The sequence below is a fragment of the Mustela nivalis genome (assembly GCF_964662115.1).
Source record: "Mustela nivalis genome assembly, chromosome: 18".
NCBI lineage: Eukaryota > Metazoa > Chordata > Mammalia > Carnivora > Mustelidae > Mustela > Mustela nivalis.
Window position 1 is genome coordinate 13,182,346 of NC_139037.1, and position 21,258 is coordinate 13,203,603.

Below are 21,258 nucleotides of genomic sequence, written 5' to 3' on the forward strand. Positions count from 1 at the left end.
AATATTTAATTTTGAAAAACCAGCGTATTGCTATTTTCCCTTACGGTTGGTTTCTAGCTTTCATATGATGCTTAGGAAAGGTTTTCTCCCTTTCATGAACATAAAGAATTTACTCATCTTTTCTTTCTAAGGAAATCTTTATTGTTTATCCTCTTTACAAAAGGGATACATGCTTGGTGTCCAAAATGAAAGGGAAGTAAATTTAGGTAGAGGGAGGACCTTCATGAGTCTTCCTATCCAAGAACAAGGTTTCCCTCTCTCCCCATTTATTTTTCCTTTTGTGGCCCTCAGTGGAGATTTATTTCTCCATATAAATCCTGTGTAACACTTAAGTTTATTCCTAGGAGAGCCACTTTTCTTGATGTTGGGAATGGGATCTTTTCACATTTTCTAATTGGTTGTCGGTGTAAGACAAGCTATATATTTTTGGTTGTTACTTTTTAACCAGTCATCATTCCTGATTTTAAAAGTAAGAGGGGAAAGAGGTGTTTCCTTGGGAAGATGCCATATTCATTTCCCTCAAGGTTTTCCACCACAGTGAATCTGATGATACTTGATCCATTTCATTAACTTTGAGAGTTTTCCACATCCTTCTCATTAGGATTTTCCTTCACTATGGACACTCTGATGCTGAGCAAGTTGGAAGCTAAACCTGAAGGCTTTCCCACACACGTTACACACGTAGGGTTTCTTCCAAGTATGGACAGTCTGATGTATAATACAGTCAGAACTATAGCTGAACCCTTTGCCACACTCCACACATCTGAACGGTTTCTCCCCAGTGTGGCTTCTCTGATGCCGAATTAAATGGGCATTAACGTGGAAGGCCTTTCCACACTCCTTACACTGAAAGGGCTTCTCTCCAGTATGGATCCTCTGATGTACAATATAGTCAGAACTACAGCTAAATGCTTTTTCACATTCCATACATTTGAAAGGTTTCTCCCCAGTGTGTATTCTCTGATGCCTCGTTAGTTTGGCATTGATACTGAAGGCTTTCCCACATTCCTTACACTGATAAGGCTTTTCTCCAGTATGGATTCGGTGATGATCGAGCAGGTTTCTTTTAGAAGTAAAGCATTTCCCACACTCCTTACACTCAAAGGGTTTCTCCCCAGTATGAATCCTCTGATGCTGCATTAGTTTTGCATTAACGCTGAAGGCCTTTCCACACTCCCTGCACTCATAGGGCTTTTCCCCGGTGTGGATTCTCAGATGCTGCCGCAGCTGGGAGTTACACCTGAAGGCTTTCCCACATTCGTTACATCCATAGGGTTTCTCACCTGTGTGAATTCTCTGGTGCTGGATTAACTTCCCTTTGACACTAAAGGCTTTTCCACATTCAGTACACTCATAGGGCTTCTCGCCTGTGTGGATTCTTTGATGCTGAATGAGTTTTGCATTATTACTGAAGGCTTTTGCACACTCCTTACACTGATAGGGCTTCTCCCCAGTGTGGACGCTCTGATGCTGCCGCAGCTGGGAGCTGCACCTGAAGCCTTTCCCACACTCATTACACTCGTAAGGTTTCTCTCCAGTGTGGATCCTCTGATGTTGAATTAATTTTGCATTCACGTTGAAAGCTTTTCCACAGTCTTTGCACTCATAGGGCTTCTCTCCAGTGTGGACCCTCTGGTGTGTGATGTATGCAGAGCTACAGGTAAAGCCACTCCCACACTCTTTGCACCGATAGGGCTTCTCTCCTGTATGGATTCTCTGATGCCGACTTAGACTCCCATTCACGCTGAAGGCTTTCCCACATACCTTGCACTGATAGGGCTTCTCCCCGCTGTGGATTGTCTGATGTGTGATATAATGGGAACTGTAACTGAAGCTTTTCCCACACTCCACACATTTGAAGGGTTTCTCCCCACTATGAAGTCTCTGATGCCAAATTAATTTTGCATTAATGCTAAAGGCTTTGCCACACTCTTTACACCGATAGGGCTTCTCCCCAGTGTGGCCATCTTGATGCTCAGAGTTACACCTGAAGGTTTCCACTAATTCTTCACATTTAAAAGGTCTTTCCCCAGAATTGATTATTTCATGCTGAGTAAGTTTTGTGTCAAAGCTGAAGGCTCTCTCCAATCCTATACATTCAGAAGGCTGCTCTCCAGAACTAACGGCGTGACACTGACCCAAGTTTGGACTCTGACTAAACAAAAACTCCTTCACAGGGCTTGTGTCGTCTTTTGCTGTTCCGTCTATGACGTTATTTTCTTTCTTCATGCTTCCTACTAAATGGACTTCCTGCTGTTTCTTCAGAATACAGGCTTCTGAAAAGTCCATCCCCTGGGAAAAGTGCCTCTGAAGTTCAAATGATGTATTGTGTTTTTCTTCATACACTTCCTTTGTCAAATTATCGTCAGTCTGGATATCAATATCTACTATTAAAAAAACCCAGAAAACATAAAATATCATGTAAGAACCATGTGAGAGAAAAGAACTATGGTAAAAGGAATAAAGAATCTTAGTTAATCAAGGGTCTCTTGAAAATCACCAAACTAGGTCAAAGAATCTAAGGTTCATCCACAAGGTAGAGTAATATGTAGCTGGTTTATAAAAGGGGGAGGAAGGGGAGGAAGGAAGAAACAAATCCATATGTGCTGATGTGAAAAGATGTCCAAGATACACTATTAAATGGCAAAACAAGCTGACAAATGGATGTAAGGCAGATTCCATTTGTATGAAGGAAAATTAAAATGGGCCGATATATACTTATATATTTGTATGAGCATGCCTAGAAAACTCCTGGAAGAATACACAAGAAACTGAGCAAATTAGTACAGGAAGTCTGGGAGACTTTGTTCTCCAGTGTGCTTTACACACTTCCTGTACAGGGTTGAACATGAACAATTTCAAAAGATTACCAACCTCTACACAAATAACCAGTAACATAAAGATTTTATCCATTCATTTGACAGAGAAAGCACATAAGCAGGGGGAGAGGCAGAGGGAGAGGGAGAAGCTGGCTTCCCACTGAGCAGAGAGCCTGACACGGGGCTCAATTCCAGGACCCCAAGATTATGACCTGAGCTGAAGGCAGGGAGACTGAGCCACCCCGGAGCTCCTGTTCCTAACATTCTTTTTGGAATCCCTACAGTCCCAATAGAGCTAGGGATGTCTTTGTTCCCAAAGTTCTCTAAACTGACCTCAAAATGCTGCCTATTTTTCATCTCCCATCTCTCCTCAACACATGTCATAAGCCCCCTGCCCCAGGATTTCATTCTAATCACCCTCAAGAGACCCAAATGACGTGGATTTCCCTAGCAATCATTTTCAAAACACTGTTGGTCTTTTCCTAATTATAAAAATAGTATTCATCCCTAATATCAGAAACGTGCAAAGAAGAAAATTCAAGTTACGTGAAATATAACCATCTAACAACTACACCTACTTTTCTGATGTTATCTCCTTCCCCAAAGATTTTTCCTTCCAATCATTTTTCTAAAAATGTTTTTATTCAAAATTGAAAATATTTTTCTTCCTTAACACTAATAATGACAATTTTCCAGTATCTTCAGTTTGTAAAAAAAAAAATTTTTAAGATTTTATTTATTCATTTGACAGACAAGAGATCACAAGTAGTTAGAGAGGCAGGCGGAGAGAGAGAAGGGGAAGCAGGCTGCCTGCTGAGCAGAGAGCCCGATGCAGGGCTTGATCCCAGGATTCTGGGATCATGACCCAAGCCAAAGGCAGAGGCTTTAACCCACTAAGCCACCCAGGCTCCCCTATAAAAATATTTTTTAAATAGCATTCCATCCTGTAGAGGTATCTTAATTTAACCAGTTCTCTTTATACTGAATGTCTCTATACTGAATGTCTGTTGGAAATGTTATTTCCAACATTTTATTATATAAAATTATGATGAACTTTTGTGCATGTACATCTTTGTCTGTATCTCTGATTACTTTATTAAGATAGTCTAGAAGAGAATATCCAGACTATCAAGGTCAGACTTTAAAAGGCTCTTGATATGTACTGCTAAAGTAGTTTCTAGAAAGACTACAGATTCACATTCACCTCCAAAAGTCTACTCCACGTTGGTGTCTTCTCTCCATCAATGTAACTGTTCTCTGTATGAACTAGGGAAACTGAAGGAACTCCATGAAAAACTGCTTTTTGCTTATTTTCCTGCTTCTGTTCTTGCTAGGATCTGTACCCCTGCCTTGTACATGCCTTACAATACAAATGATGTATGTCCTTCTTAAAGGGTCAAGGAGTTAATGATTTTTTGGAGTCTTCCAGCACAGGTGATAACATCTAATGACAAGCAGGGTTGTCACATACGTTTTCTAGACCACTGATTCTAGAACTCTTGATGCCAAAATCACCTAGCTCCAGGTAATAAGTGCCTTATGGAGGACACCTAGGCACTTGTCTTTGTTCTGCCCAGCTCCTGGGTGTCTGAAGAGGACATGTATACTGGACCCACCCCAATCCTCAGTAAAAACCCTAGACCCCAAGCAAAGAAGACACTCACTCTCCTTTCCTTTGAGTCTCCCAAACACTCCATCTGCTATATTCTATCACTTATGCTATTCAATAAACTCTGCTCTCACTTCCTCCTGGCTTGCACTTGATTTCTTTCCAGCTCAAAGCCCAGGACCCTCTTGGCTGGTCCTACAGGAGCCTCCTCACCCTGGGGTCCTTGGACCCAGCCTACCTATGTCAAGTGTGTTAGGTGGAACATCTCTATTTTAATTTGTATTTCATTGGTTTCTAAGAGGGTGAAGATTTTTCACATTTATTAAAATTTTTACTTCTTATGTGGATCACACTTATATTCTTTGCCAATTTTTCTATACTAGTGACCTTCTATTTACCAAATCCTATGGTGTGGCAAAGGCTATCAGTTGCTTAACCAATTCCATTCTCCCTTTCTTCCTTACTAATATGTTTTCCAATTTTTTTTTGAGGTAGCAATAAAAACTACAGCTAAAAACTGTATTTTCCACACTCTTGCAGTAGGGAGGCCATAAGACAGTTCCAGCAAATGAGATTTAAACAGAAGTCACCGGATAGGACTTCTGAAAGTTTTTGTTTTTTGTTTTCTGAGAGTTTTTTTGTTTGTTTGTTTGTTTGTTTGTTTTTTTAAGAAGAGAGTCCACTCTGCTGACATGGGCCTTGGGCCCTGTACCTACCTTCCCCTTCTGTCTGCCCAAAAGCCATTTGATTCCTTGTTCCAATTAACCTTCACAAACTAATTAATGTTTCCATTCTCAGCATAGATCATGATGGTTATTTGAAAACTTCAGACTTTGGGATTTTCTGTTAACTACAGAATGAAATCCAGACTCCTTTGAGGAGCTCCACAACATCATTTCTTTTCACTTCTATATGCGATCTGTTTTAAACTCCTCATTTTGCAAAACATGTCTTCCTTGGTCAGGGATCATCTGGCTGAATGGTCACAAGGAACAAAAATCCACTGGAGCTATCTTTTTATTTTATTTATTTTATTTATTGAAAAATATTTTATTTATTTGACAGAGAGATAGAGAACACAGCAGGGGAGAAGCAGGTTCCCTGCTGAGATCATGACCTGAGCCGAAGGCAGCCACTTAACCAACTGAACCAACCAGATGCCCTGAAACTGTCTTTTAAAAAGGAGGATTCACTAAAATCTAGACCCCAAGCAAAGAAGACACTCACATACAAGTGGGAAATGGGAAATCATTTCGCAACAACTCTGCTTAAGCCAAAGAGTAGCATGCTACTTCAACTATGGTCTAGGAACCAGAAACATTGGCAGAATCTGAGAATTAACAGAAATGCAGAACCTTGACCCTATGACAGACTTACTCAATGACAATATGCATATTTGCAAGACACCCAAGGGATTCATTTGCGTATCATTTGAGAAGAACTGAATTGAGAACACTTTCTCCTTTCCACCTTATTTCCCACAGCTTACTATACAGCTGTATCCTCCAAAAAAACAAACAACAACAACAAAAAAAAGCCTAATAAAAACTAATACTTCATTGAGCCCACACTACAAGTTATGCACTTAATATGTATTATCTTGTGTAATCCTCAACCCGTAAGACCAGCACTATTTTCTCATTTTATTACTCTACTTTCAGGGATTAAAAACACTGAACCTTACAGAACTCAAATAATGGACCTGCTTAAAGTCACAAGTAGGAAGTCATATAACTAGGAAGAGCAGTTAGGATGGTACCTCAGGTAAGTCTACTCACTCCAAAGACTGTACTTTTAGCCACTAGGCTATTCTGTCTTTCTATATGAAAATACTGTTGATTCTCCACCCATCACAGTAAGTGTACAACGCTGAGAAGTAGCAAGGACCTAAACACAGCATCCATTAATTTCATCTGAGAAAGGTAGAATTCCAAAATTAGGACTGGGAAGAATCAGAACGAGACATCTGAAAAAAGATCTGTTCTTGGAATCAGAAAGAAACAACAAACTAGAAAAAGAGGTCCAACTGTACCTATCTCTATGAATCCTCATTTATTTAAATTTTACTCTGTACAGCTGGCTCATAAATGTGGCAGGCTTATATGCTGTTTAAGCTGACCTCCTTCTTAAAAGATGTGAACTTTCCCCCATATTAGGCAACCTGTATGTCCCTTACCAGTCCAGAGGCCCTGGGGGCCTGTTTCTGTTCCAGCCACCAGTGGAGATGGGCGCCCCAGCTCACCTGCTCCCTCCAGTTGTGAGATCACAGCAGGTTTGAGAAGCGAAAATCCTGTTTAGGGGGAAAGAAATGGAAGACACAGGTGAATTAATGTCCCACAGATGAGTTCTTAAGCATCTCCTCAGACTGTCTTGGCAATGGGGTGGCAAAATAAAGTATGCTAGGGGATCCCATGCCTAAAAACTATGGGAAAGCGAGGGTTCGGGGGGACAACTGGAAAGATGGGAGGCCTGCAAGGCATATGTGCGGGGGGGGGGTGCCTGACACGGTGTGGGAGGAGCTGAGAACGGCCCAGACTTGGGCCCAGAAGGCCTCAAAATACACAGGTTGGGTGAGGGTGAACCCAAAGATAATGCTGTGTGAAACAGTAAGTTTCTTTTTTCCACACTGTATCCAAACCACAACTTCTAGAAGGTGGATAGAGAGAGCACACCAGTCCTGGCAAAGTCCTGTATGGGCCCAAAAAAGGCTTGAGGTTCACCCTTCCCAGCAGCCCCTGACTCAAGGGGGATTAGGAATCTCAGCCCCTGGGGTTCCCACTCAGTAAAGGATTACCAGAGACCCCACCTGCAACCTGTTAGGGGGCAATAAGCCAGGAAACCCCAACTGGCAGAGTCCGGGTCCCAGGGGGAGAGAGGCCTTACCCAGGGAGGCCACATTCCCATAATTCTCCAGCATCACATCCCTGTACAGGGCCCTCTGTGCGGGGGACAGGCCATCCCATTCCGTCTGGGTGAAGTACACAGCCACGTCCTCGAAGGTCACCGACTTCTGAAACAACAGGTTCCTGCTGCCCTAGGGCCAATTCCATGGCTCAGGCCCTAAGTGAGGGGCAGAGGGCAGTATAAGGGCTTGGGGAGGGAGCTTGCGAAGAGCACAGAATTAATGAAAAGGGGGCAGGTTTGAGAAACAGCACCTGGAAAATACATGATGGACAGTATCTGACTTCTCTCACGGCAGGGAACCTCATGCCATATTTCTTTTTTTTTTTTTTTTAAAGATTTTTATTTATTTCTTTGACAGACAGAGATCACAAGTAGGCAGAGAGGCAGGCAGAGAGAGAGGAAGGGAAGCAGGCTCTCTGCTGAGTGGAGAGCCCGATGCGGGGCTTGATCCCAGGACCCCGGGATCATGAACTGAGCCGAAGGCAGAGACTTAACCCACTGAGCCACCCAGGTGCCCCCCATATTTCACATTTATAAACGATACCCTACGTTGAGATGACAGGAAAAAAATTTCCATAATCGAGTCCCCAGAGCAACTCCACTGTTTCCATTAGGCCCCATCCTCAGAGGCAGATGCAGCTCAGGACCAACCCACCAGCGTTCCCACTTGAAATCTCCGCTTCTCCATCCTGCTCCCCTCCCCTGATAACCTCCATCCACCTCCGAAGAAGAACTATGGCCTCTACTGGCCCAGCGCCCGGCTGTCACTGCTGCTGCTACAAAAGGCAGTGCAGCTGCCTGAGCACACCAGCCGCTCAGCGCTGTCCTGACTGGCTAAGGAGGGGGCCGCGGCCCACTCTGCTCCCAGAGGCAACTTGCTGAAAATCCAACATTTTCTGTTACCCTCTCCCATTCAAGCCTCTCATCCTTTTCAACTTTACCCAAGAATTCACTGTTTCTCCGAGAAGGTTCGGGAAACAGGGGCGATCAGCCTTCCGGGTGGCTAGCTGCTCCTCTCTGCATCACTACTCCATGTGCCCAAAACAGGCTCCGCCATCAGGGCTGATGCCTCCCTTCTGGGGAGCTGTAGCCACTGGTCGCTTTCTCTCTCTCTGCCCCCTTCCCAACAACCTTGGAGACACACTGCAGGGATATGCCCTCAATTCCTCTCTTCTAGGATCTGTCTTGCTTCCTTCTACTGACCTCAGCCATCAGCAATTCTAGTCCAACCTCTGCGTGAGTGTGCAAGTCACTCGTCTATGACCTTGGATGGGTCATGGAACTTCTCTGAACAATATTAAATGCCTTCACTGCCACCACCACCACCCTTCACCCTAGGAAGTTGGCGCCTCTTCCTGAACCCCAACATCCCCCACCCTGTGTGCAAGAAACCTCAGCCAGAACCCTGGGGACTGTTCCTGACCCCTCCCTCTCCCTGACCTACCCCCCCACCCAGTCCTTTGACTCTCAACATCCTAGTTTTTTTATGTTAAGCATTACTTGAACTGGATTCTTTTTCGTTAACTACTTTCCCTGACGAAGCCCACATCAACCTGGACCAATGGAATTCTTACTGAAGTGGTCAGCTTCTTTTCAAATCACCCCTAAAAATTATTCCCTACAAAGCCATCGCAACTCTGACCGTGTTAACTTCACGGGTCACACACGTATCATAAGGACGAGCAGTGAAGAATCAAACCCAGGGGAGGGGAGTGCGCGCCTGGTAGCTCAGTTGGTTAAGCAACTGCCTTCGGCTCAGGTCATGATCCCGGAGTCCTGGGATTGAGTCCCGCATTGGGCTCCCTGCTCTGTGGGGAGTCTGCTTCTCCGTCTGGCCCTCCCCTTCTCGTGCTCTCTCTCTCTCCCATTCTCTCTCAAATAAATACATAAAAATCTTAAAAAAAAAAAAATCAAACACTGGCTGTATGACCTTGGGCAAGGCACTCTACTCCCCGTTGCCCTCGTGTCTTCTGAGGCAGAAAGAGCACGACCCAGCCCCTAGTGCAGGGGGCGGGTGTCAGGACTAAGCGATCCACCCGAGCGCTGAGTGTGGTGCCCGCAGGAGAGCAGGCCTCAAACAAGGTTACTGGAGTTCCTGAGATTACTGTTATTGGCAACCTGTAGTCCATGGACGCCCATGGATGCGCTTCAGGGCGTCCATGAAGTCCCTGAAACTGTATGGAGAATGTGGTTTGCATTTCTCTGAGCCGGGGGAGGGTCCAGAGCTCTCATCAGAGACCTAAGCTGGAGCTCCTGCCCCCAAGCCCTGAAGGCCTCTCCGGGACACAGTGAGACATCGTGTCCCACAGGACTTTCTTTCCCCCTCTTTGGACCCCACTCTTCTGTCTCCCTGCCCCCACCAAGCCAGCCTTCCTGATGACCCAGCCCCACCACTCCTCTTCGCCTACGGCCCGGCCCTGGGCAGCCTCATCCTCTGCTACCCCCTCCACGCACACCCACGAATGGAGCACCCTCCGCGGGCGGCTCCCATGCTTCCTTGTCACCGGAGGAGCAAAGCACCTCGGTGCGCAGAGCACTTCACTCCTGCCTTCGGGGCTGCTCTCCCGCTGCTTCAGTCCCTTCGCATCTCCGCTCTTCTCACAAGGGCCAGGCGGAAGCGAGGACGGCCCCTCCAGCCTCCACCACAAAGCTCACCAGCTTCCCTTCCCGGTTTTCTTCAGTTTGAAACTGTTCGGAGGAAGAGCTGAAGGAGCCACAGCTCACCTGGGGCCGGGCGGTCAAGGGCATGGCGGCCATCACGTGCTTTCCCTCTCAGAGCAGGGCTGGAGCTGAGGAAAGACAGAGAGAAGTGTGAGGTGAACCCCGTCCCAGAAGGAACCACACAGCCCCTCACAGGGCCTGCCCTGGACAGGCAGCCACTGTCCAGACAGAGTGCAGCAGGCGCTGCCACATGAAGCAGGGGGTGATTCGTTCACTGGCTCAGTGCCCAGCGCCACCCCAGCCCAGCCATGATACTGATGCCGTCAGGAACCCCAGGATTTCACTATTCTGACACATATCACACACACCAGGGCAGACACAAAGTGTATTCAGAGCCTAAAACAAAGACCCACATAGCAACAATTCAGCTTACCAGAACATTACCAAGATCTTGGACTTACTTGCTTCCCTCTAAACAAGCAACACCCTTGATTACGCTGCAAGAAAAGCCACGAGGGCAGGGCTGCGGCCCCCGCACAGAGACCTGAGCCAGGCCCCTGGGAGCTGAAGGAGACAGCTGCCCACTCCCCCCACCCCCCAAAATCCGCCTGCTCCCTCACACAGCTGAGTGTCCTCAAGAGCCCCACTACCTCCGTAGAGACCTTGAGAAGCCAGCCTCCCACATGGCCCAGGCTTACCTTTGAGGTCCCAGGCCGCCTCCTCATGTTCTCCAGCCTCTGATAGTGAAGCAGCCAGAGCCTCAGCTCCCTGTGAAAGGGGGTCACTGTATCATCTAGGGTCCCAGGACCCAGCACCCCTTGTTCACTGTATTCAAAACATATGGACTGCTTATTTTCGGGTTTTTACTGCTGCCAAAGTTAGTCTTGAAAATACGTGTTTTCCTAAAATATCATTCATGTCTTCCAGGATTTCAACTTCAGTGCAGAGTTGTGAAAAACACTGGTTCATGATTCTTTCCATTTCTTCCATATCTGGAGCTACTTTGCTTTTCCCACTTTTGAATACATGGATACATGTGTTCTCTAGACCCCTTCCCCATTGTTAATGTTACGGGTGGAAGGTGTCCCCTCCAAGATTCATACATTGAAGTCCTATCCCCCAATGTGACTATATTTGGATGTAGAACCTGTAAGGAGGTAATAAGGTTAGCCAAAGCCGTAAGTCTGAGCCCTACTCTGATAGGGCTGGTGTCCTGATAAAAAGGAGGAAGAACACCAGAGGTCTTTTTCTACACGTGCAGACCCAGTGAGAAGACAACCACCTACAACCCAAGGAGCGTCCTCACCAAGAGCCAAATTGTCTGGCACCTTTAACTTGGGCTTTCAGCCTCTAGAACTGTGAAAGATAAATTTCTGTTGTTTGAACCATGCAGTCTATGGTATTCTGTATGGTGGCCCGAGCAAACGAATAAAGTTAACTTGAACAATGGTTTGTGTACCTGAATGCTGTTTTATTTTATTTTATTTTATTTTTATTTATTTGTCAGAGACAGAAGGAGAGAGAGCAAGGGAGCACAGGCAGACAGAGAGGCAGGCAGAAGCAGAGGGAGAAGCAGGCTCCCTGCCAAGCAAGAAGCCCGATGTGGGACTCGATCCCAGGATCCTGGGATCATGACCTGAGCCGAAGGCAGCTGCTTAACCAACTGAGCCACCCAGGCATCCCTGCTGTTTTATTTTTAAAGAACAATTTTTTCTATTTCTTTAGAACACCACTCTTTTCTATTTCCTTTTAGCTCATTAAGTTCTGCTTTCTTTGTTTCCTTAGCTCTTAGATACACCTTCTGTTCCCCTCTAAATCGTCTCGTCTCAGTCCAGTGCCAGAGACTTTGACCAGCTTTGTGCGGGTGTAACCCACCAATGCATCCTCAAGGATCTATACCACATATGGCTGATTCCTGCCTGGGGCTTCTCTGGTGTCCTGTGGGGGCATCTGCAGATACCCACGGACACCTGCTAGGTCCTGAAAGGCAGAAGTTAATGCCTATGAGAATACCCATGACCACCAGGGGACAGAAGTCAGTGGATAAATACTTTCCCCTTCAGTCTCCTACGTGAGATTCCAAGGCTCCTCACTGATCCTACAAAACTGAGCACCAGTAGCCTGCGACAGGCCAGCCTGACCACGTGCCCTTGCTCTGGCTCTCCCTCTTGTTTTGCTCCCCTTGTCTTCCACTCTGCCCTGGGGAAAATGTTCCCGAGTAAACTGCCTTCACACAAGTTTCTAACCTGTGTTCTGCTTTTGGCGGAAGCTGGACTACAGGCTTTTGTTTACCTTTTTTTTTTTTTTTAAAGATTTTATCTATTTGAAATAGAGCAAGAGTGAGAAAGAGAAAGAGCACAAACAGGGAGAGCAGCAGCCAGAGGGAGAAGTAGGCTCTCCACTTAGCAGCGATCCTGAGGCGGGGGCTCAATCTCGGGATTCCCGGACCATGACCCAAGCTGAAGGCAGACACCGAATCGACTGAGTCACCCAGGCATCCTTTTTCCTACCTTCTTGAAGTTGCATGATTTATTCATTTACTTTCATTCTTTCCTATTTAGCAATTAAAATCTGTAAACACATAAATTTTCCTTTGAATACACTATTGGCCACATGCCAGAGGTTTTTAAAAAATATTTCATGTTTTAATTATGTTAATTACATTTTATAGCCTGTCAGCAACTGTGTTTTGTCTCCGACCACAGAATGTTAGGATAGTTTGTTGCTAATTTCTTCTCTGTTCATAATTTCTGGCTTTACTGTACAGTGTTTAAATAACCTGATCTATTTACTTCTGCTTTACAGATTTTGAGGTCTTTTTCTGTTGGCTGAAGTGTAAGTACTTACAAAGAAAACTTATTCTATGATAGAAGAACATGTAATTCTATTTGGATCTAATAAATCAACTCTACTAGTTTTATTATGTAGACATTTCTCTGGAATCCATGATTACTTCTACCTAATTAAACTGAGCCAGTAAAGAGCAAACTCTCACAAAACACTGAGCCTGTATGTACCATGGACCAATCTTTTCAAGTCTTTAAGAAATGAGTAATTCTAACACTACTGAAACTGTAGGAGAGAACAGCAAAATAAGTTTCCTGGTCCTTTTTATGAAGCCAGCACAACACTGATACAAAAACCACAAAGCAGTCTCATTTATGAATACTGACAGAAAAATCCCCAATATAAAGGATTACACTCCAGTATTTCATTACAGTGACGTACCATGACTAAAAGGGACCATCCCACAAATGCGAGTAAAGCCTAATATTACAGATTAGTATACTTCTCCACATGAATAAATCAAAGAAGGATAAAAACACTCCATCCCAACAGATGCCAAAGGCATTTGATAAAATTCAATACTCGTGCTTACATTTTAAAATTTATGCCTTAGAGAAACCCTCATTATGTAGAAAACATGTACAAAATTATTCATTGTGAGTATCTGAATACCAAACACTGTAAATAACCCACATATCCATTTAGAATACATAAATAAACTGTCCTCATCTTTAAAAGGCGTATTATCCAGCAGCAAAGATGAATGGCTCACATTATATGCCACAACAGAGATGATTTCAGGAACATAATATTGAGTCATACAAGTCCCAGATGACTATATACACTACAAGGCCATTTGCATAAAGCTCAAAAATTAAACATATTGTTTACAGACGTATTTTATGAAATAAAATTATTTTTATAAATAGGTAAGACTATGACTAACACAAAATTCAAGATAGTTGTTACCTCTAGAGGGTTGGGAAGCTGGGAGCTGTGCTGAGAAGCAGTACTGGAAATGTTCTCCTTAGAGGGGCGGTGTGCTCATGGGTACACATTTTACTACTATGCTTCCTCTTTTTTCTTTTTTTAAAAAGATTTTATTTATTTATTTGACAGAGAGAGATACAGCAAGAAAGGGAACAGAGGCAGGGGGAATGGGAGAGGAAGAAGCAGGCTTCCCTCCGAGCAGGAAGCCCAATGAGGGGCTCAATCGCAGGATCCTGGGATCATGACCTGAGCTAAAGGCAGATGCTTAATAACTGAGTCACTCAGGCGCCCTGCTACTACTATGCTTCTTAAACGTCATGCTAGATGAAGTGTTCAGTATGCATGAGTAACATTTAAAAAAACATACTTAGTTCTAAAATAAGGAGTGATTTCCAGAATATATTGTTAAATGAAACAAGCAAAGTGCAAAAGGCAGTGCTACCTCTTGTGTACAAAAAACAGGAGTATAAAAAAAATATGTGTGTATCTGGTCACCTGTACAAAAAAGAAATAGAAGGATAAATAAGAAACTAAGGAGAATCATTGCTTCAGATATGGACAGGAAATGAAAGGAGCCTGGGATGGAAAAGAGGATGAAAGGAAATCGGGTAGCAGAGATGAGAGGGAGAGTGATGCTTCTGAGTTTGCCTTTCTCTTCTGACTTTCTTTTCTTTTCTTTTTTAAAGATTTTATTTATTTATTTGACAGACATAGATCACAAGTAGGCAGAGAGGCAGGCAGAGAGAGAAGGGGAAGCAGGCTCCCTGCTGAGCAGAGAGCCCGACCCCGGGCTCGATCCCAGCACCCTGGGATCACGACCTGAGCCGAAGGCAGAGGCTTAACCCACTGAGCCACCCAGGTGCCCCTTCTTCTGACTTTCATAACCATAGTAACGTTTCACATATCCAAATAAATAAATAAATAAACATATATTAAATAAACCAACCAGGATGGGATGGGGTGACAAATCAAAAAGGAATACAAACATCAAATGAGTCTAATTATACTACAACTGAATTACATAACCACACTGAAGTGGTGGGAAAGAAAAGAACTAAATAACCTCGGAAAGCAGTGTTTTAAGTAGGAACTAGGTATTATAAGGTTAAAAAACCTCTGCCCAAATGCTTCTTGAGGATGCACGATTATTTCATTCTTTCCTATTTGGCAATGAAAACCTGTAAGAACGTAAATTTCCCTCTGAATATACGACTAGCCACATTACAGAGGTTTTCTTTTTTGTATTCATGTTTTAATTACTATTTCATAATTTTAGCGTAGTATAATTTTCGTATAACTTTCATTGCGGTATGAATGAGTCACTCTGGAGCTATCTTATGATGTGTATTTCTTTTTTTTTTTTTTAAAGATTTTATTTATTTATTTGACAGACAGAGATCACAAGTAGGCAGAGAGGCAGGCAGAGAGAGAGAGAGAGAGAGAGAGAGAGAGAAGCAGGCTTCCTGCGGAGCAGAGAGCCCGATGCGGGGCTCGATCCCAGGACCCTGAGATCATGACCCGAGCCGAAGGCAGCAGCCCAAACCACTGAGCCACCCAGGCGCCCCTTATGATGTGTATTTCATGTGTATTCTACAACTGAGCAAATAAGTGATTACAACGTAGAAATCATGCCCAAGTCATTGTCATCCCAACAGCCCGAGACAAGGCCAAATTACCTTTTGGAACTGCCAGCTCCAGAAGACGATGCTCTCGAAAAGCCGGACTGCTTCTACTCCCCGATGACCCGGAGGGGCTCTGCTTTTTCTGTGCTCACGGAACCCTGATTCACGACCCAATGTTAGGAGTCAGGGGGCATACAGTCCATACTTGAAACGCATATAGGTAACAGCCCCTGTACGACTTCAACAAGTTAAGACTCGCGATATCATAACCTGCTTCACCCCTGCAAATATTCCACCCCGGGGCTGCTCCGACACATCTTCCCGAAAGGTCAGTGGCATCTTCCCGGAACAGAGTGCTGTGGCAGTAATCCCCGCCGCGCCTTCCAATTCGGTCACCAAGTCCAAAGCGGGAATCTAGGACGGACGCCGGAGGACCGCGGACCATCGCCCTACCCACTCCTCCAAGAGCCGGAGGGGCATCCCTACCCAACCCACAGCTACCGGCCAGGGTACCGCCCCCGCCGACCGCAGCCCGACACTCACCCCTGCCGCGGAAGTTACCACGGCGCAGTCGGAAGTGCGTCACCACGCCCCGGCCGAGCCTCTCTAGGAGCAGCGTTGCTCCCTCTTGGTGGTGCTCTGGCCCCGCCCCTGCAACTGAGTCTCAGTAACAGGAGCTGCTGGGCCCCGCGCCTCTCTCTTGCCGAAGGGTCATTATTTCTTGAGGTGGGCTGGGGAGAGGGGAGAGCTGGATTTACCCCTGGAGGTGGCGCCAGGTATCTGTATTTTAGTAAAGCTGCAGGTGCAACCGGATTGGGGAGTTCTGGGCTGGGCCTGTGCATCTATCACAGGCTGTCACACCTAAGGCTGCCTTTTTGTAACAACTGTTTTCTAGTGACCGCTTTAGTCTCCTGTCATGAAACTCACAGATCACGACTTAGAAGATCTTTGGTAATATAAACAACCCACGTTTTAAAAACTGATGAATGTTTAAAGAAGTTGTGAGATAGGTAGATAGATGAATGGAATATTACTCAACCATAAAAACTGAAACCTTGGCCGTTTGAAACAATGTGGTTGGAGCTAGAGAGTATTATGCTACGTGAAATACGTCGGTCAGAGAAAGACAAATACCATATGTCTCATATGTGGGATTTAAGAAGCAGATGAACATTGGGGATAAAACAGCAAACCATAAAGCATATTCTTTTTTTTTTTTTTAAGATTTTATTTATGTTATTTGACAGAGAGCGAGATCACAACTAGGCAGAGAGGCAGGCAGGGACAGAGGGGGAAGCAGGCTCCCCGCTGAGCAGAGAGCCCGATGTGGGGCTCAATCCCAGGACCCCGAGATCATGACCCGAGCTGAAGGCAGCGGCTTAATCCACTGAGCCACCCAGGCGCCCCCATAAGGCATATTCTTAAGAATAAAAAATAGGTTGAAGGTTCCTGAAGGGAGGTGGGTGGGGGATGGGCTGGATGGATGATGGGTATTAAGGAGGGCACTTGTGATGAGCACTGGGTGTTGTATATAAGTGATGAATCACTAAATTCTACTCCTGAAACTAGTACTACATAATACACTAACTTGAATTTAAATAAATACTTGAAACTACAAAAAAAAAAACCCCATAATACTATGCTTTCATAGAGGAGATATAAAAGGAAAATGATTTGTAAAAATACACATTTCAATATGTAAATGTCTGGTCATGACGACTATAGACCTAAAGGTCAGATACTTGCATTTTCATGTTGAATGTGCCTGAACGCCAAAGCCACAGTGCTGTCTTTTACTGATGTTTCAAAAAATCGCAAACTGTGATCCAAAATGGTGAATGCTTCTTGGTAAGGTTTAAGTGAAACAGTATAATCTTCTTTTGATTATACAGTAGTTATATTCCCGGAAAATCAATGTATGTTAAAACTGTGTAAAAATTCATTTAGCTGAAAAACAGGTTCCAGATTCTGGTCATTTACAAACAGTTCTTCCCTACATGAACATCCACAAAGACCAAAACGTCTGTGAAAACTTTTCCAAGTAGGTGGAACCCTTCTTTGCCTTTCAGGATTCATGGCACTCCTGGTTCCCATCTACCACCACCAAACATTGATACAAAAATACTCCCATAAAATTTCAAAATGAGCCAAGGGGGAAGGGGAATGGCACTAAAAGCCACTGGATTAGAGCATCCTTAAGTTCCCTCCCAACCTTGATAGTGCGGGCCTTTCTTCTAGCTCTGATCCCTGAGATGCTACAGCACTGGAATGTGGTTGGCAGTCAGTCCGACTTCACTCTCCCAGCCTCCTAGCTCTCCCATTCCTCCTCCTCTCTCAACTTGTCCCACTTCCTGAATACTGGTCTCTAAACCTAGAATGCCCTTCCCATTCCCACCCTCCACCTTGATTGTTACTTGAAATCTAGGCTCAAATCCCATTTCCCTTGGAAAGTGAGTTTTTTCTGACCATCCAGAATAAGGCAGACCCCAAGTTACATGCCATCATAGCACTCTGTATTTCTCAGTTTAACTGTCTTTGCTCACTCCAGGAAGCAGGGACTGTATCCATCTTGTTTAGCATCATTATGTTTAGGCCTGGCACAAAGGAGGCATGTAACAAATACCTCCTGTTGACATTATCCAAAGGCTCCAACCCCAACTCCAGAGTAGGACCCTTCTTTATTTCTGGGCCCCTGGAGGTAGGATGTATCTTGTGCCTAGAATCATGACACTGAACAGTCAGGAGCCCTTCTCTGTTTTGCCTTGTCCCTGATCATTGCTATTTCCTAAAATGAGCATTTTACACAGCTTCTCTTGTTCAGATAGGAAAACGGTCCCAAGATTTGGCAGAGTGATAACTGGGGATTATACTGCTCTTGGAAATAAGGGTGGTTTTTTTTTTTTTTTTCGTTTAGCAGAACTTTACTAGGACTGAGAGCTTGTCTAAAGAAGTAGGAAGAAATTAGGAGATCACAGTGTCATAGAAATGCTGGGCCCAAATGCTGGATCATAAACCCGCCACTAAATTTATAGATAAGAAGGCCTCCTAAAGAACCTGAAGCTCCTGCTCTTCAGAGTACTAGCACAGGCAAATGCCAAGTTACAAAAGGCCTGCAGAAGCAGAGACCACTTGTCTGTTAATCTCTGTTCTTCCTTTATATATTAACAGAATTTCTAGCAAGCCAAAGACAGTCCAGAAAAATAACATGTTCTGGCCCTCTTTAAATTTTCTTTTTAAGATTTTATTTATTTGAGAGAGGGAGCAGGAGAGGGAGAAGCAGGCTCCCACTGAGCAAGGAGTCCGACTCAGGGCTCAATCCCAGGACCCTGGGACCATTATCTGAGCCAAAGGCAGACACTTAATCAACTGAACCATGGAGGCACCCCTGTTATTTTCATGTCTGCTGACACATATGACCCTCTTTAAATTCAAGTGTGACTGGGTGACCAACTTCTGGCAAATAGGCTATAAAAAAAAAGGTGATGCTATGCCCTTAAAGAAAAGGAACGTGCCATTCCTGGCCCAATATCCCTTTCAGTTAGATGGAATGCTGACAAGGGGGTAAGCATCTGACAAGGGTGCAAACCATGCGAATGAGGATGTTGTCCCTGGGGATGACAGAGCTGCCAGGAGCTACCACCGGGCTGCTGTACCAGTCCTGGACTACTTACCTTCAGGTGGTATACATGAGTGAGAAATAAGCTTTCATCATGCTTAATTAACCACACGGATTTGGGTTCTTCAAATCAGTACCCAGCACCATAGCCTTATAGAATACCTCTAGGAATGAGGAATGATGGAAACATGATATGCACATACTTAAAATCAAAACACACTTAAAAATTTAGGCTGGTTCTCATATTTTACTGTTCTGTAAATCCATCTCTATGCTGGGCCTGCAGCCAAGAATCTTCCTGCTCAGCTCTAAGTACCCTCTGTCCTTACAGTCCCAGAGCCTTCCCAAAACCCTTCCTCCCTGCCCACCAGGAGAAAATGACAGATCTTCCCCCAGTTAAAGCATCTGTTTCTGGTGTTTCCAGTTTTAAGATAACATAGTAAAGGATGTTCTGCCTACTTATTTTGAAAATTATGGGAAAACATCAAAAGTCTGTTAGGGGTTCATTCCAAGAATTCAAGAATGTCTCAATATTATTAATTATATAATATATTATTATATCATTCCTTTACTTAATGATGTTGTGAATTAAATTAACAAATCACTCAATCTATTATGTGGAGAAATAGGGTAGGGAGAGGTCATATTCACAAAAGCAACAAAGCAAACAAAAAATTAAGAATAAATTTAATAATAAATGTTTAAGACATAGATGAAGAAAAACATAAATATTCAAGAGCTAAACCACCACCAATAAAAACTTGTATATGGAGGGACACCTGGGTGGCTCAGTTGATTAAGCGGCTGCCTTCGGCTCAGGTCATGATCCCAGCGTCCTGGGATCGAGTCCCACATTGGGCTCCTTGCTCGGCAGGGAGCCTGCTTCTCCCTCTGCCTCTGCCTGCCATTCTGTCTGCCTATGCTTGCTCTCTCTCTGACAAATAAATAAATAATTAAAAAAAAACTTGTATATGGAAAGATGCAGGTAAATTTTCAAAGAAATGGCATTCATCTTGATTTAATCTATGAGTCCAATTTCAAATAATTTTGGGGGAAAAAAAGAATAAAGTGGGAGAAATTGCCCTACCCAAGTAAAACCACAACAGGATTTGTTTTGGAACTTGTGAAATGATTTTAAGGTTCACCTATGGAAAAAATGTTATATATTTATAAGATACTACTAAAACATAAAAACGCAAAAGGATTGAATGTTAAAGAGTGGATATACTAGACAAGTGTTAAGCTAAAGGAATAACGGCATTAACTATATTAATATAGCAATGATTTTGAGACAAAAAATATCACTAGGTAGAATTCCATTTAAGGCAATATAATGAATGATATAAACTAGTATCTAGAAACTTCGAATAAGATATCATTTATAACATCATTTTATACTTAGCTCACAGGAAAATATACCCAGGTACCAAAACTGAACAGGAAACTAACCATAGGTTAGCTGCCCTGGCTGATTTGGCCAACATGACTGGTAACAGTGGAGATTTAAAGATCTTGATATCTGCAGAGGCTGTATTAAAATATTCAGGAGGCCACATGAGACAAGGAGTAGGAACTGGGGCTTCTCACACACCTACATCTACCCAAATGTCTGGACCCATGCAAGGATAACTAGGAAAAAAGTAAAAACTTCCCAGTAATAAAAAGAGATAACAAAAGAGGTTTTAGTCCTTGCCTCAGTTTTGGAGTGATAGTGGGGATGTCACCTAAGAAATTATAATCACAGCCTGTATTACTGAGATCATAGTTTAAAATTAATACTAACTACTTGAACTAGGAACTCATAACCTAAGAAATTAAGTTAAATATGAATCCTAGCAAACTAATGAAATAGTCACTACAGAATTTGGAGACAATGGCATTTAAAAGTTATTATAACTGCATCCCACAGAATCAAAAATTAAGAAGAGACATGGAAATTATAGAAATGACCTAAATCAAACCTCCAGAGATGAAAACTGTAATGTACAATAAAAAATACACTGGACAGAATTAAGAGTAGATGTTGAAAAAAAAAACTTTAATAATGTAGTGAACTTGAAGTCACAGCACTAAAAAATATCCAGAAAGAAACACACAGAGAAAAGAAAATTAAAAATAAACGAACACTAACAAAACATGTAAAGGATGTGCATGGTGAAAGCCACAAAGTGCTGATGAAAGAAATCAAATCAGATCTAAACTACTGGGAATAAATACCAGGTTCATGGATTGGAAGATTCAGCATAAGAA

General features: G+C 43.7%; 1 protein-coding gene across 32 annotated transcripts; it reads right to left on the reverse strand.

The window, feature by feature from the left end:
• Nucleotides 1-118: 118 nt before the first annotated feature.
• On the reverse strand, nt 119-15,971 carry ZNF23 (zinc finger protein 23). Of its 32 annotated transcripts, none has more exons than XM_082712241.1 (6): nt 15,447-15,971; nt 10,692-10,761; nt 10,057-10,121; nt 7,312-7,488; nt 6,605-6,718; nt 119-2,384 (listed from the first exon to the last, which is right to left on the reverse strand). In XM_082712241.1, the coding sequence occupies exons 4-6, from the start codon at nt 7,343-7,345 to the stop codon at nt 598-600; spliced, it is 1,935 nt and encodes a 644-aa protein (XP_082568367.1). In that variant the 5' UTR covers nt 7,346-7,488; nt 10,057-10,121; nt 10,692-10,761; nt 15,447-15,971; the 3' UTR covers nt 119-597. The 32 variants fall into 32 exon arrangements, with proteins under 32 accessions (XP_082568367.1, XP_082568386.1, XP_082568359.1 ...); XM_082712260.1 differs by having other exon boundaries at nt 119-2,387; nt 7,312-7,435; nt 15,447-15,959; XM_082712233.1 differs by having other exon boundaries at nt 6,671-6,718; nt 7,312-7,438; nt 15,447-15,959.
• Between the last annotated feature and the right edge of the window lie 5,287 nt (nt 15,972-21,258).

What these genes read in the sequence shown, in the direction of transcription:
- ZNF23 (XM_082712229.1), bottom strand. Translation starts at nt 10,089, where the DNA reads ATGGCCGCCATGCCCTTGACCGCCCGGCCCCAGGTGAGCTGTGGCTCC. An exon ending in AAAACCGGGAAGGGAAGCTG is followed by an intron (nt 7,439 to 9,987) that starts GTGAGCTTTGTG and finishes CTGTTGTTTCAG; the next exon opens with AAGTCGGTGACCTTCGAGGA. An exon ending in TGGGAATGTGGCCTCCCTGG is followed by an intron (nt 6,719 to 7,311) that starts GTAAGGCCTCTC and finishes CCCCCTAAACAG; the next exon opens with GATTTTCGCTTCTCAAACCT.